The 14,423-nt window shown below is 42.1% G+C and overlaps 1 protein-coding gene across 2 annotated transcripts; it reads right to left on the bottom strand.

Moving 5' to 3' along the window:
* Positions 1-403: 403 nt before the first annotated feature.
* Positions 404-14,119, bottom strand: LOC137334241 (transcription termination factor 1, mitochondrial). Of its 2 annotated transcripts, none has more exons than XM_067998878.1 (2): positions 13,809-14,119; positions 404-1,881 (listed from the first exon to the last, which is right to left on the bottom strand). In XM_067998878.1, exons 1-2 carry the CDS (start codon positions 14,035-14,037, stop codon positions 683-685), a joined length of 1,428 nt encoding a protein of 475 aa, XP_067854979.1. In that variant the 5' UTR covers positions 14,038-14,119; the 3' UTR covers positions 404-682. The 2 variants fall into 2 exon arrangements, with proteins under 2 accessions (XP_067854979.1, XP_067854989.1); XM_067998888.1 differs by lacking the exon at positions 13,809-14,119 and adding an exon at positions 11,182-11,290.
* Positions 14,120-14,423: the final 304 nt, after the last annotated feature.

Below are 14,423 nucleotides of genomic sequence, written 5' to 3'. Positions count from 1 at the left end.
TTCCCCTGGAATTAATTTATAACAAAGCCGCAAGATTTGCTACTAAAATAATTCTGCCCTTGAGTTTTCAAATTTCAGTAATATTTTCTTTTAAAAAAATTAACCTCAACTCTTTCCCTCCCACAAGTACCACAAATGGATCACAATTCTGTCAGGATATTCACTTGTGTTACACTTACTCCAAAGTAGGGGTTTGAATGAAAATATCAGCCAGGACTGAGATTCCAACCTGGGATCTTCCAAGTCTTCATGGCTCATCTACTTACTTGACAGATTTGCCAAGGAACCTGGGGAGGGGGCTAGTCGAGAAGTCATTTCTGTAGAACTATATTGCTGATATTGATACACTTCAGGAAAAAAAACAATCTAACTTTGGAATCAAATTGAAACAGATTTTTTTTATTTTTAATTTATGAAAGACCAATAAGGGCAATTACTTATGATAATCATTGTAACATCACAGATACCACAATCAGAGTTAATTTAAGGAACATAATCTCCACAGTAACAAGTCAATTTCTTCATTTACTGATCACGATCATTTTGCATAATTTGAACTGCACTCACAACCGCTCAGCATTTTATATGTACAATATAAAATTCACAGCCAAAAATAATTTTAAAAATAACATGACCATCTAAGATATAGAATGGTACAAGACACAGCAGAGAACCAAAATGGCTATCCCTCTTCATTCAGCTTCTCTAATTTTGCTTCAAATCGTCTTCTACTGGAATCCAAAATGGTAATGCCATGTTTTCTAAAGTTATATCCAACCCTTTCTAGCTCCTCTATGCGATTTCTCAAATTGTCTACACTGAATTCCAATACTCTAGGCTTCTTTAATAGTTGCTTAATATTAATCTCACTTTCTAGAAGACAATCAATTTTGTTAGAAAGTTTTTCAAATGAAGCATAGAATGCTGGTGGATAGTCAATAAAGAATTTAATTACCTCCTTAGGTGTGCATCCTAATGACTGCAACTGCTCACTTGTATTTTTGAAATTTCTTTTCATGTAGTCACTGGAGAGGTCCAAAACTTCAGCTCCATGTCCCTGAAGTAGTTTTATCAGTTCACTGTTGCTCAGTTCAAGTGCTTCAGCGAAAAAGTCTACATTTGCCTTTATCCGTTTAGTGCTTCTTATAAGTATGTAGGCATTTTTAGTAATAATCCGTTTAACAAAATCGTCTGGATTCTTGTCACCTAAACTAACACAGAGATCGCGCAAAAATTCCACCATCTGCTTGTTTAGTTCCAAACTATTTGAGAATGTTCGTGGAGCAGTAGTTAACAAGCGATGTAAGTCCTCTGAAGTCAAGCCAAGCGAACAAAGAAAACTGATGTTTTTTGCAAGATTTTCATTGTCACTTGAACGAAAATATGATTCTGGAGAACGCTGAATAATGCTTATGATCTCAGAGTCTGCCTTAAAAATGCTTCGCCATAACTGCCATCTTTCTTCAAGATGGCAATAGGAACGCGTGATGGCTCGGGGGTACCTAGAGATAATACTGGCAATAGTCTTGCGATTGGCACCCTTGCTTCTCAAGAACTCTGCAACACCCTTTTCATTTGTGATCACTTTTCTCAAGACTCCAGGCTGTCTCCTCCTGGCCATCTTAATATCCACACCCAAAACAGTCAAATTGTTTAATAAAACTGTGTTTTCTGGTTTTTGGATTGTATCAGTTGAATCATTATGACTGGAAGTACAGAATCTCATATAAGATATCTTCAACTGTGCAGCAGGAAAGCAGTTTGGTAAATGAGAAAACCTTGTACTGCACAGGTACATACGCATCACTTGGGTTACCACTCTAGCTGCCATATCTCTGCAATACCACGGCAGATATATTACCTGGTTATGGTCTTTCAAACCTATACACGGAGGAAAAAATAAGCAATATTACTGTTAAAGAAATGACCCAAAACAACAATTCAATTGCTTGCAGCTATTAATATTTTGTTCATTTTTTCAGTTATGAGTAGATATTGTGATAAAAATGAAACCATTGTGCCTTGTTTTAGCTTTGCAGAGGTTTCTTTAATTCGCTCATTAGTCAAAACGCATTTTTTTTAAAAATAGCAACAGTCAGAATCTTGTCCCAAATTCAACTCTATACAAATGTTGCAAGTTTTGTTCATTTTCTGCAAAACTTGAGGGAGACATCAAGCTAGTTTCAAATAAAAACATACTATGTTCATTTGACAGCCAGTTATTTTTGAATGTGGTTAACAGGTTATTCAAATCCAAGAACTAGTAACTGTTTTCAGAGATATTTAAGCTGTAGCGTTCAAATCTTTTGAGTCAATTTGGAACTTCCAAGAGATATAATTCAGGTTTGTATTTCTTACCACTGGTAGAGCTATGCAAGAAAAGAAACACTACGTATATACACTTTTATTGACCTTTTATTGTTTTTCTTTCAAGGAGCTAGATAGAATTTCTACTGTTAACATGCATATGTTTTATATTACTGTTATTTATTTCTTGTCATGTCTTATTGCATATTTTGTTCCTGGTGCTTTTAAATTTCTCCTCTCATTACCATCTTGCCGACAAGTGGAAACAATTTATTAGTATTTATCTTATTATAACCGATCATAATTCTGAAGACCCAAAATTAGGTCACTCCTTAACCTTTGCAGTTCCATGGAAAAAAAGCCCAAACTTCTCAACACTCTCTTCACAGCTGCATCTCCTCATCTCTGGTAACATCCTAGTGAATCCATGCTGCACCTTGTTCATTGCATTTATATCATAGGGTGCCAAAACTACATAATTCATCAAGGAGGACATGTTGCATAGACTAGGCTTGTATTCCCTTGAGTATATGCTCTCCTGGCCAGATTCCCATCTTCCATCCTCCATCCTCCATAAACTTGAGCTCATCCAAAACTCTGCTGCCCGTATCCTAACTCACACCAAGTCCCATTCGTTCACCCATCACCCCTATGCTCACTGACCTGCACTGGCTCCTAGTCTCATCCTTGTTTTCAAATCCCTCCATGGCCTCGCCCCTCCCTATCTCCGTAACCTCTTCCAGCCCTACAACCCTCCGAGATCTCTGCTCTCTTCCAATTCTTGCCTCTTGCACATCCCCGATTTTAATCGCTCCACCATTGGCGGCCGTGCCTTCAGCTGCCTAGGCCCTTAGCTTTGAAAATCGCTCCCTAAACCTCTCCGCCTCTCTACCACTCTCTCCTCCTTTAAGACACTCCTTAAAACCTACCTCTTTGACCAAGCTTTTGGTCAGCTGTCCTAATATCTCCTTATGTGGCTCGGTGTCAAGTTTTGTTTGATAACGCTCCTGTGAAGTGCCTTGGGACGTTTTACTACGTTAAAGGCGCTATATAAATGCAAATTGTTGTTGTTATAGAAGATTAAGAGGTGATCTAACTGAGGTGTTTAAGGTGATTAAAAGAATGGATAGGGTAAAGAGAAACTATTTCCTCTGGTGGAGGAGATCAGAACAAGGGGGCATAACCTTAGAATTAGAGCTAGGCCATTCAGCATTGATGACAGGAAGCACTTCTTCACACAAAGGGTAGTAGAAATCTGGAACTCTCTCCCCATATAACTGTTGAGGCTAGATCAATTGAAAATGTCAAAACTGAGATTGATAAGACTTTTGTTAGGCAAGGGTATTAAGAGTTATGGAGCTAATGCAGGTAGATGGAGATAAGACACAGATCAGGCATGGGGGGCTGAATGGCCTACTCCTGTTCCTAAATGTGACCCAACTAAGGCCTTGTATAAGTTCAACATTACTTTTAGGCTCATGTATTCTGTCTCTAGATACAAAACCAAAGATTCCATGTTCCTCTCACTGCCTTATTTACTTTCACTGCTCCTTTACCTGTGTACCGCAGACCCCGTTTGCCTTATTCCATTTAAAATCTTCTCATTTTAAGATGTATTTATTTTTCCTTATTCTTACATCCAAAATTATTAGTTCATATTTTTCTACACTGAACTACGTCTGTCCACCCTGCTGGCTTATTTATGTACTCCTGCAGTATTTCACAGTCCTCATCACAATTTGTCATATCCCACACCAACAATTTGGTGTCAGCAGCAACATTTGATATTATTACTGCAAGGGTAAATAAAGCAGTATGGTTGGCTTTAAACTAGTGTGGCAGGGGGAGGGGCAAATATAGGCTTCATGATTTGAATAGGGGATACTGGAACAAAAAAGGATAGGGGCCACAGAAATCATAGCACAAGGGGAGGCATGGTGGAAGGCAGTACAGGTATAGTCACCAGAAAATGCTAGAAATACTCAGCAGGTCAGCCAGCACCTATGGAGAAAGAAACAGAGTTAATACTTCAGCTCGATGACCTTTCACCAGAATTGGAAGAAGTAAAAGATTTAACAGTTTTTCAGTAAGTACAGAGCATGGGAAGGCAGAGGGGAAGGGAGGGGAGGAAAGAACAAAAGAGAAGGTCTGTGATAGGGTGGAGGGCAGGGGTGATTAAATGACAAAAGGGATGATGGTGCAAGGCAAAGGGGGTGGTAATAGGAGGGTGAGATTGGAAGGAGGGCTGGGGTCAGAGGAAAGTGAAGGGAAAGAAGGATCAGGAGGGGCATTGATATCTAAGACCTGTTGAAGCTTTCAGCCTTTGAATCATAGAAAATTTACGGCACAGAAGCAGGCCATTCAGCCCATCGTGTCCGCGCGAGCTGAGAAACGAGCCACCCAGCCTAATCCCACTTTTCCGCATTTGGTCGGTAGCCCTGCAGGTCACGGCTCTTCAGGTGCACATCCAGGTATTTTTTTTTAAATGAGTTGAGGGTTTCTGCCTCTACCACCCTCTCAGGCAGTGAGTTCCAGACCCCCACCGCCCTCTGGGTGAAAAAGTTTGTCCGCATTTCTGCTCTAATCCTTCTACCAATCACTTTAAATCTATGCCCCCTGGCTATTGACCCCTCCGCTAAGGGAAATAGGTCCTTCCTATCCACTCTATCCGGGCCCCTCATAATCTTGTACCCCTCAGTCTCTTCTATTCCAAGGAAAACAACAGCAGCTATCCAATGTCATCATAGCTAAAATTCTCCAGTCCTGGCAACATCCTCGTAAATCTCCTCTGCACCCTATCTAATGCAATTACATCCTTCCTGTAATGTGGTGACCAGAACTGTGCGCAGTACTCAAGCTGTGGCCTAACTAGTGTTTTATACAGTTCCAGCATAACATCCCTGCTTTTATATTCTATGCCTCGGCTAATAAAGGAAAGCATTCCATATGCCTTCTTAACCACCTTATCTACCTGTCCTGCTACCTTCAGGGATCTGTGGACATGCACTCCAAGGTCCCTCACTTCCTCTACACCTCTCAGTATCCTCCCATTTATTGTGTATTCCCTTGCTTTGTTTGCTCTCCCCAAATGCATTACCTCACACTTCTCCCGATTGAACTCCATTTGCCACTTTTCTGCCCATCTGACCAGTCCATTGATATCTTCCTGCAGTCTACAGCTTTCCTCCTCACTATCAACCACATGGCCAATCTTTGTATCATCTTCAAATTTCTTAATCATGCCCCCTACGTTTAAGTCCAAATCGTTAATGTATACCACAAAAAGCAAAGGACCTAGTACCGAGCCCTGCACAACCCCGCTGGAAACAACCTTCCAGTCGCAAAAACACCGTCGACCATTATGCTTTGCTTCCTGCCACTGAGCCAATTTTGGATCCAATTTGCCACATTCCCTTGGATCCCACGGGCCTGTACTTTTTTGACTAATCTGCCATGTGGAACCTTATCAAAAGCCTTGCTAAAATCCATGTAGACTACATCAATTGCACTATCCTCATCGATCCTCATTGTCACCTCCTCAAAAAATTCAATCAAGTTAGTCAGACACAACCTCCCCTTAACAAATCCGTACTGACTGTCCTTGATCAGTCCGTGCCTTTCTAAGTGACAGTTTATCCTGTCTCTCAGAATTGATTCCAATAATTTGCCCACCACCAAGGTTAGGCTGACTGGCCTGTAATTACTCTGTCTATCCTTCGCTCCCTTTTTAAACAACGGTACAACGTTAGCAGTCCTCCAATCATCCGGCACTACGCCTGTATCCAGTGAAGTTTCAAAAACGATTGTTAAAGCCTCCGTTATTTCCTCCCTGGTTTCTTTTAACAGCCTGGATACATTTCATCCGGCCCTGGTGATTTATCCACTTTCAAAGTTGCTAATCCCCTTAATACTTCCTTTCTCACTATATTTATCCCATCCCATCCACACTCCTCCTTAATTTTAATCCCTGCATCATCCCTCTCCTTTGTGAAGACAGATGCAAAGTATTCATTAAGAGCCATACCCACTTCTCCCACCTCCACACATAGTTTACCTTTTTGATCTCTAATAGGCCCTACTCTTTCCTTGGTATTCCCTGAAAGGAAGAAAAAACATTTTTTGTTAAAGCGCCGGATGAGGCGAAGGATGAAATGGAACTGCGGATCAGGACAGCTCTGAACTAGAATGAGTCAGTGCTGCTGGAGAGAGAGGTTGAGAGCGTGTATGTGGCGGCGCATGGTGTTGACCGTGGATCTCAAGAAGCGGCGAGAGCAGTGGTTCGAGAAACGCTGAATATCATGGAGATATCTGTAATCAAGGGTGGATCCGAAATATGAAGGGTGGAATTTGAGTTGGAATCCATGTGGAATAAGTCGGAGACGGAGACAGTTGCTCTGGAGAGATGTGGCTGTGAAAGCGAGTTTTAGTAGATACTTGATCAAACACAATGAAGGTGAACAAGGTAAAAGAGACAACAGAAATCCCGGAGAGAAGAGCCGAACTTCTTCATGATGGGCATTCCTGGATGAGAAGTGGCAGTGAATTAAACGCTAAATCAAAAGCAAAATACTGCGGATGCTGGAAATCTGAAATAAAAACAGAAAATGCTGAAAACACTCAGCAGGTCAGGCAGCATCTGTGGAAAAAGAAACAGAGTTAACGTTTCAGGTCGATGACCTTTCATCAGAAATGGAAGATGTAAGGATTTAACAGTTTTTAAGCAAGTATAGAGCCAGGGAAAGGAGGGAGGGGGGAAGGGGAGGAAAAAACAAGAGTAGGTCTGTGATAGGGTGGAGGGCAGGAGTGATTAAATGGTGTCAAGGACCGCAAGGTTCAACAACTCTTAGATACCAACGCCCCTCCTGATCCTGCTTCCCCTTCACTTTCGTCTCACCCCATTCCTCCTTCCAATCTCATCCTCCCATTACCACCCACTTTTCCTTGCACCATCATCTCTTTTGTCATTTAATCACTCCTGCCCTCCACCCTTTCATAGACCTTCCCTTTTGTTCTTTCACTGGCTCTGCATTTGCTTAAAAAATGTTCATCTCTAACATCTTCCAGTTCCTCCCCTTCCCCCCGGCTCTGTACTTGCTTACAGTTAAATCTTTCCTTCTTCCAGTTCTGACAAAAGGCCATCGATCTCAAACGTGAACTCTATTTCTTTCTCCACTGATGCTGCCTGACCTGCTGAGAATTTCCAGCATTTTCTGTTTTTATTTCAGATTTCCAGCATCTGCAGTATTTTGCTTTTGATATAGTACAGTCAAAGTGACAATTAACAAGGAAGTGTACTGTAGGAATACGATAGTAAAAAGGGATGTTAACATAAAAGACATGTCAGGCTGTAGGAAGGAGCCCTCAAAATGCTATATGCAAATGCTAGGAGGGTTAGGAATAAAAAGTGAGATCTCAAAGTTTATGCTAATAAGGGAGGTTATGACATTAGAGACATCACACTGACTCGGCTAAATAATGATGCAGAACATTGAGCAAATTTACAGGGAAACAGATTGCTCCACAGGGACAGGAAGAAAAGACTAGGAGGGGGAAGTGACTTTATGTTAGAGGTCATATTCAAAAAGGAATTGGGACAAAGTAGGATCAGGTACAGGTGAGATAGAAGCATAATGGTTCAGGTTAAATAATATTAAGGGGAGAAACTCATGATTGGAATTTTTTTTAGGCAACTGGTCAAGAACAGGCATTACACCTGAAACTTTATACTCAAATAACAAGCACATTTATTCTGTAAACATTTATACCTTCTCTGGACCCATCGTTTGTCTCCATATTTGTTACCTCCTTTTGCCTTACACCATCATCCCTTTTGTCATTTAATCACTCCTGTGCTCCACTCTATCACAGACCTTCCCTTTTGTCCTTTCCCTGTCCCCCTTTTCCCTGGCTCTGTATTAGCTTAAAAAATGTTCATCTCTAACATCTTCCAGTTCTGATGAAAGCTCATCAACCTGAAATTTTAAGTCTGTTTCTCGCTCCACAGATGCTGCCTTACTTGCCGAGTGTTTGCAGCATTTTCTGTTTTTTTTATTCGTTCGTGGGATGTGGGCGTCGCTGGCAAGGCCAGCATTTATTGCCCTTGAGAAGGTGGTGGTGAGGTTTCTTCCACAGTGCTGTTGGGTAGGGAGTTCCAGGATTTTGACCCAGCGACGATGAAGAAACGGCGATATATTTCCAAGTCGGGATGGTGTGTGACTTGGAAGGGAACATGCAGGTAGTGTTATTCCCATGTGCCTGCTGCCCTTGTCCTTCTAGGTGGTAGAGGTCGTGGGTTTGGGAGGTGCTGTCGGAGAAGCCTTGGCGAGTTGCTGCAGTGTATCCTGTGGATGGTACACACTGCAGCCATGGTGTGCCAGTGGTGAAGGGAGTGAATGTTTAGGATGGTGGATGGGGTGCCAATCAAGCGGGCTGCTTTGTCCTGGATGGTGTCGAGCTTCTTGAGTGTTGTTGGAGCTGCACTCATCCAGGCAAGTGGAGAGTACTCCATCACAATCCTGACTTGTGCCTTGTAGATGGTGGAAAGGCTTTGGGGAATCAGGAGGTGAGTCACTCGCCACAGAATACCCAGCCTCTGACCTGCTCTTGTAGCCGCAGTATTTATGTGTCTGGTCCAGTTAAGTTTCTGGTCAATGGTGACCCCCAGGTGGGGGATTCAGCGTTGGTAATGCCATTGAATGTCAAGGAGAAGTGGTTAGACTCTCTCTTGTTGGAGATGGTCTTTGCCTGGCATGAATATTACTTATTTTTATTCCAGTAAAACTAATGCTGAATAAATTTTAAAATATTAACATCTCCATTCTAGTTATACTAACTTACTGAAAGCAAAATCTCAACTAAAATCAACTTCACTATTTACACACTTGAGAGGGCAAATTATTTGGCACATCCCAACATCCTATGACAAACATTTACATATGCATTTACAGCACATAGCCTGTGTACTATGATTCTGCAATAAGCAAAAACATCTGAATGAAAATGCAAGTTTCTGAGTGGATTTAAGCAGTAACACTTCACTTTCCTTAAATATAGGATATTAGCTGGCAATATTACAGGGTCAGCCATCGTATTCACCTTCTTATTTTCACTCACTCTGTCAAAAAATACTTAGCCTTTATTTAGAACCTTCCCCCAATGCCACAAACAGATCTGGCATCTCAGAAGTGAACTAATGCCATACTACCACAGCATATTGTAGCACTGACATACTGTTATTAGTTAAGTGCTTTCCTTAGCATGAAACAGGTGCACTGTACATTGCTACCTGCAAAGCTGGGATGGAATGTGAGCTGTGAGGAGGATGCAAAGAGACTCCAATGTGATTTAAACAAGTTGGGTGAGTGGGCAAGAACATGACAGATGCAGTATAACGTGGATAAATGTGAGGTTATCCACTTTGGTTGTAAAAACAGAAAAGCAGATTATTATCTGAATGGTGATAGATTGGGAAAAGGGAGGTGCAACAAGACCTGGGTGTCCTTGTACACCAGTCGCTGAAAGCGAGCATTCAGGTGCAGCAAGCAGTTAGGAAGGCGAATGGTATGTTGGCCTTCATTGCAAGAGGATTTGAATACAGGAGCAGGGATGTCTTACTGCAGTTATACAGGGCCTTGGTGAGACCACATCTGGAGTATTGTGTGCAGTTTTGGTCTCCTTATCTGAGGAAGGATGTCCTTGCCATAGGAGTGCAACGAAGGTTTACCAGACTGATTCCTGGGATGGCAGGACTGACAAATGAGGAGAGATTGGGTCGACAAGGCCTATATTCACTAGAGTTTAGAAGAATGAGAGGTGATCTATCGAAACATATAAAATTCTTATAGGACTAGACAGATTAGATGCAGGGAGGATGTTCCCGATGGCTGGGGAGTCCAGAACCAGGGGTCACAGTCTCAGGATACGGGTTTTGCCATTTAGAACCGAGATGAGGAGAAATTTCTTCACTCAGAGGGTGGTGAACCTGTGGAATTCTCTACCACAGAAGGCAGTGGAGGCCAAGTCATTAGATGTATTCAAGATGGCGATACATATATTTCTTAATGCTAAAGGGATCAAGGGATATGGGGGAAAAGCGGGAACAGGGTACTGAGTTAGACGATCAGCCATGATCAATTGAATGGCGGAGCAGGCCCGAAGGGCCTAATGGCCTATAGTTGCTCCTATTTTCTATGTTTCTAATAGGTAACTTCTATATAAAAAAGGGGAGAAACATAAAATTAGAGATCACTTAGACTAAATTAGAAGTCACAAAGGTCACTTCTGGTATAATTTCCTCACAGCTGACTAAGAGCAGAAAGCAAAAAAAAACTGCTTTTGCTGGAAATCTGAAACAAGAACAGAAAATCCTGGAAACACACAGGTCAGTCAGCATCTCTGGGAAGAACAGACAAGTTAACGTTTCGGGGGCCGACTCTTCTTCAAAACTGGCAGGTCGCCTACCCTCGCCATTGAGAAACACGTGTGGCATCTGAAATACTGTCCATTTATATTGAATTCACTGCCTGCCACAGAACATAAATGGCTATTCACCACACTGAGACCGATGGTAAACCTTAACTACTAAAACTTTGCAAATGCAGGTTTTTCCACTTTTATGGCCTAATTTCTGTTCCGTGTTATTTATGTTGACATCGCTACACACCTCGGCTACTTCTAATTTATTTTCTACACGATTCAGTTTTTTTCCTAAAACCCTTCACGTCTGCACACTCTGAGCCTTGCTGAAGTCAAAACACCATGAAAACGTGAAAGTGAAAAGTAAAATTATAGGCGGCAAAGATTCTTTTTTCACACAGTAAACATAAAATAGCTGCAACTAAATCCTTTTTGTTTTCTACTACAGACAGAACTCACCAGATGTGCTGAGGCGCTATTCCTGGCGCGGGCGGACACGATAACCTGGGACTCCGCGCACAGAACATGAGCTTCCGGGAACTGCTCGGAAGGTAAAGAGTTTGTGCGTCTGTGGGTAAGTGCACAGCGCAGTAGACTGAGTGTCGCCGTGCTGGTACAGATTAGGTTGTGGTGTGTGTGAGACACACCTCCCCACACAGCCTGTTGCTGCTTCAATGAGAGGAAGGTTTAATAAAGACGTTGATTTTTTTTTTTGTCAAATATATATAGTACTGAGAACAAAAAAATGCTGGAAATACACAACAGGTCCCTCAGCATTTGTACAGAGAAAAGGCATGTTAACATTTCGGGTGAACCCCCTTGGGCAGAATACCCCTGGAATTTAAAATGACTTTTACATACACTGGGTAGTTCTGTTGCATATTTCCAACATTTATGTTTTTTAATCTTAATTTGTTTCTGTAGCCCTCGTTTTCATCTAGGACCACCACTCAAATGCATGTAGATGATTTAATCTTAGCACTTAGAACATAGGAGCAGGAGTAAGCCATTCAACCCCTCAAGCCTGCTCCACCATTCAATTAGATCATGGTGGATCTGCACCTCAACTCCATTTACCTGCCTTTGCTCCACACCACTTCATACCCTTACCTAACAAAAATCAACCTATCGCAGTCTTAAAAGCTCCAATTTTCCTGGTGTCCACAACCTCTTGGGGCTGAGTTTCAGATTTCTACTACCTTATGTGTGAAAAAGTGCATCCTGATTTTTCACTCCTGTATAGCCTAGCTCTAATTTTAAGATTATGTTCCCTTGTTCTTGATTCCCTCACTAGAGGAAATAGTTTCTCTGGATCTACCCCATCAAATCCTTTTAACATTTTAAACACCTCAATTAGATCACCCCTCAATCTTCTATACTTAAGGGAACACAAGGTTATGCAACCTGTCCTCATAATTTAACCCCCTAAGCCCCGGTATCATTCTAGTGACTCTGTGCTGCACCCACTCCAACGCCTGTATATCCTTCCTGATGTGCGGTGCCTAAAACTGAACTCAGTACTCCAGATGGGGTCTGACCAAGGCTCTATACAACTGAAGCATAACTTCCTCTCCTTTGTATTACAGCCCCCTTGAGATAAAGCCCATCGTTACATTAACCTTTTTGATTGCTTTTTGTACCTGTCTACTAGCTTTTAATGATTGGTAAATTTGAACTCCCAAATCTCTTTGCTCCTCTACAATTCTTAGTTTCTCACCATTTAGAAAATACTCTGATTTATCTTTCTCCGGTCCAAAGTGGATCACTTCTCACTTGCCCACATCGAACTCCATTTGCCATTGTTGTGCCCACTCAATTAATCTGTCTATGTCCTTTTGTAACTTTCTGCTCCCATCTACAGTACCGTCCCTACTAACTTAGTGTCATCTGCAAACTTGGATATCCAACTGTCTAATCCTTCATCCAAGTCGTTAATAAATATGGTGAAAAGTTGAGGCCCCAGAACAGGTCACTGAGGAACACCACTTGTCACATCCCATCAACCAGAATACATACCCTTTATTCCTTCTCTCGGTCTCCTACCTCCCAACCAATTTGCAACCTGTCAAAAGGCTACCTCCAATTCTGTGCACGCTCATTTTTTCTAATATTATCTTGTGTGGAACCTTATCAAATCGAATGCCTTCTGGAAGTTCATATAGATAATATCCATAGACACTCCCTTATTTACCATATTAGTGACCTCCTCAAAAAATTCAACTAGATTAGTCAGACATGATGTACACTTAAAGCTATGCTGGCTGTCTCTGGTCAGCTCATACTCTATCCTTAATGACAGATTCTAGTAGCTTCCCCACAACTAAAGCCAAGGCACACTACTGAAATATATAATTGTAGGATATAGAATTTGTTCCAAAGTCTTAATCATTTCTTTTAAATCACATCTGCTTAATTGTAAGTAATTCATAAGTTGCTTTGTCAAAATAGAACTTGTGAAATTTATACACGGTAACATCTATTTGCATGAGAAGCAGCCTTTGGTTAATGATTCCTTGAAATATGCTCTCTGGGTTTCAATCAATTAGCCTAAATTACCTGACTTATTCACTTAAATTACAGGTGGTGATACACCATCCCCTTTAAAATGAATAATTAATTGCGTAAACTTTCAGTATTGTATTAACTACACATGACCACTCCTCCAAACATGAAGCCAAGTCTGCATATTTAATTACAATGCTGTTTGTGGTCCCTATGTTAGCTAAATTTTCTGGCACTGATAGAAACTTGCATTTATATAGCATCTTTCACAACCTCAGGACACCCCAAAAAACTTTAGTGTTGTGTAGGCAAACATAGTAGCCAATTTTTAAAAATTCGTTCATGGGATGTGGGCGTCGCTGGCAAGGTCGGCATTTATTGCCCATCCCTAATTGCCCTTGAGAAGGTGGTGATGAGCCGCCTTCTTGAACCGCTGCAGTCCGTGTGGTGAAGGCTCTCCCACAGTGCTGTTAGGGAGTGCCAGGATTTTGACCCAGCGGCAATGAAGGAACGGCGATATATTTCCAAGTCGGGATGGTGTGTGACTTGGAGGGGAACGTGCAGGTGGTGTTGTTCCCATGTACCTGCTACTCTTGTCCTTCTAGGTGGTAGAGGTCGCGGGTTTGGGAGGTGCTGTCGAAGAAACCTTGGCGAGTTGCTGCAGTGCATCCTGTGGATGGTACACACTGCAGCCACTGTGCGCTGGTGGTGAAGGGAGTGAATGTTTAGGGTGGTGGATGGGGTGCCAATCAAGCGGGCTGCTTTGTCCTGGATGGTGTCGAGCTTCTTGAGTGTTGTTGGAGCTGCACTCATCCAGGCAAGTGGAGAGTATTACATCACACTCTTGATTTGTGCCTTGTAGATGGTGGAAAGGCTTTGGGGAGTCAGGAGGTGAGTCAATCGCCACAGAATACCCAGCCTCTGACCTGCTCTTGTAGCCACAGTATTTATATGGCTGGTCCAGTTAAGTTTCTGGTCAATGGTGACACCCAGGATGTTGATGGTGGGGGATTCGGCGATGGTAATGCCGTTGAATGTCAAGGGGAGGTGGTTAGACTCTTGTTGGAGATGGTCATTGCCTTGCACTTGTCTGGCACGAATGTTACTTGCCACTTATCAGTCCAAGCCTGGATGTTGTCCAGGTCTTGCTGCATGCGGGCTCGGACTGTTTCATTATCTGAGAGGTTGCGAATGGAACT

Source organism: Heptranchias perlo, chromosome 2 (genome assembly GCF_035084215.1).
Source record: "Heptranchias perlo isolate sHepPer1 chromosome 2, sHepPer1.hap1, whole genome shotgun sequence".
NCBI lineage: Eukaryota > Metazoa > Chordata > Chondrichthyes > Hexanchiformes > Hexanchidae > Heptranchias > Heptranchias perlo.
The sequence above is the reverse complement of the archived record's forward strand: the minus strand, read 5'-3'. Positions and strand labels throughout refer to the sequence as shown.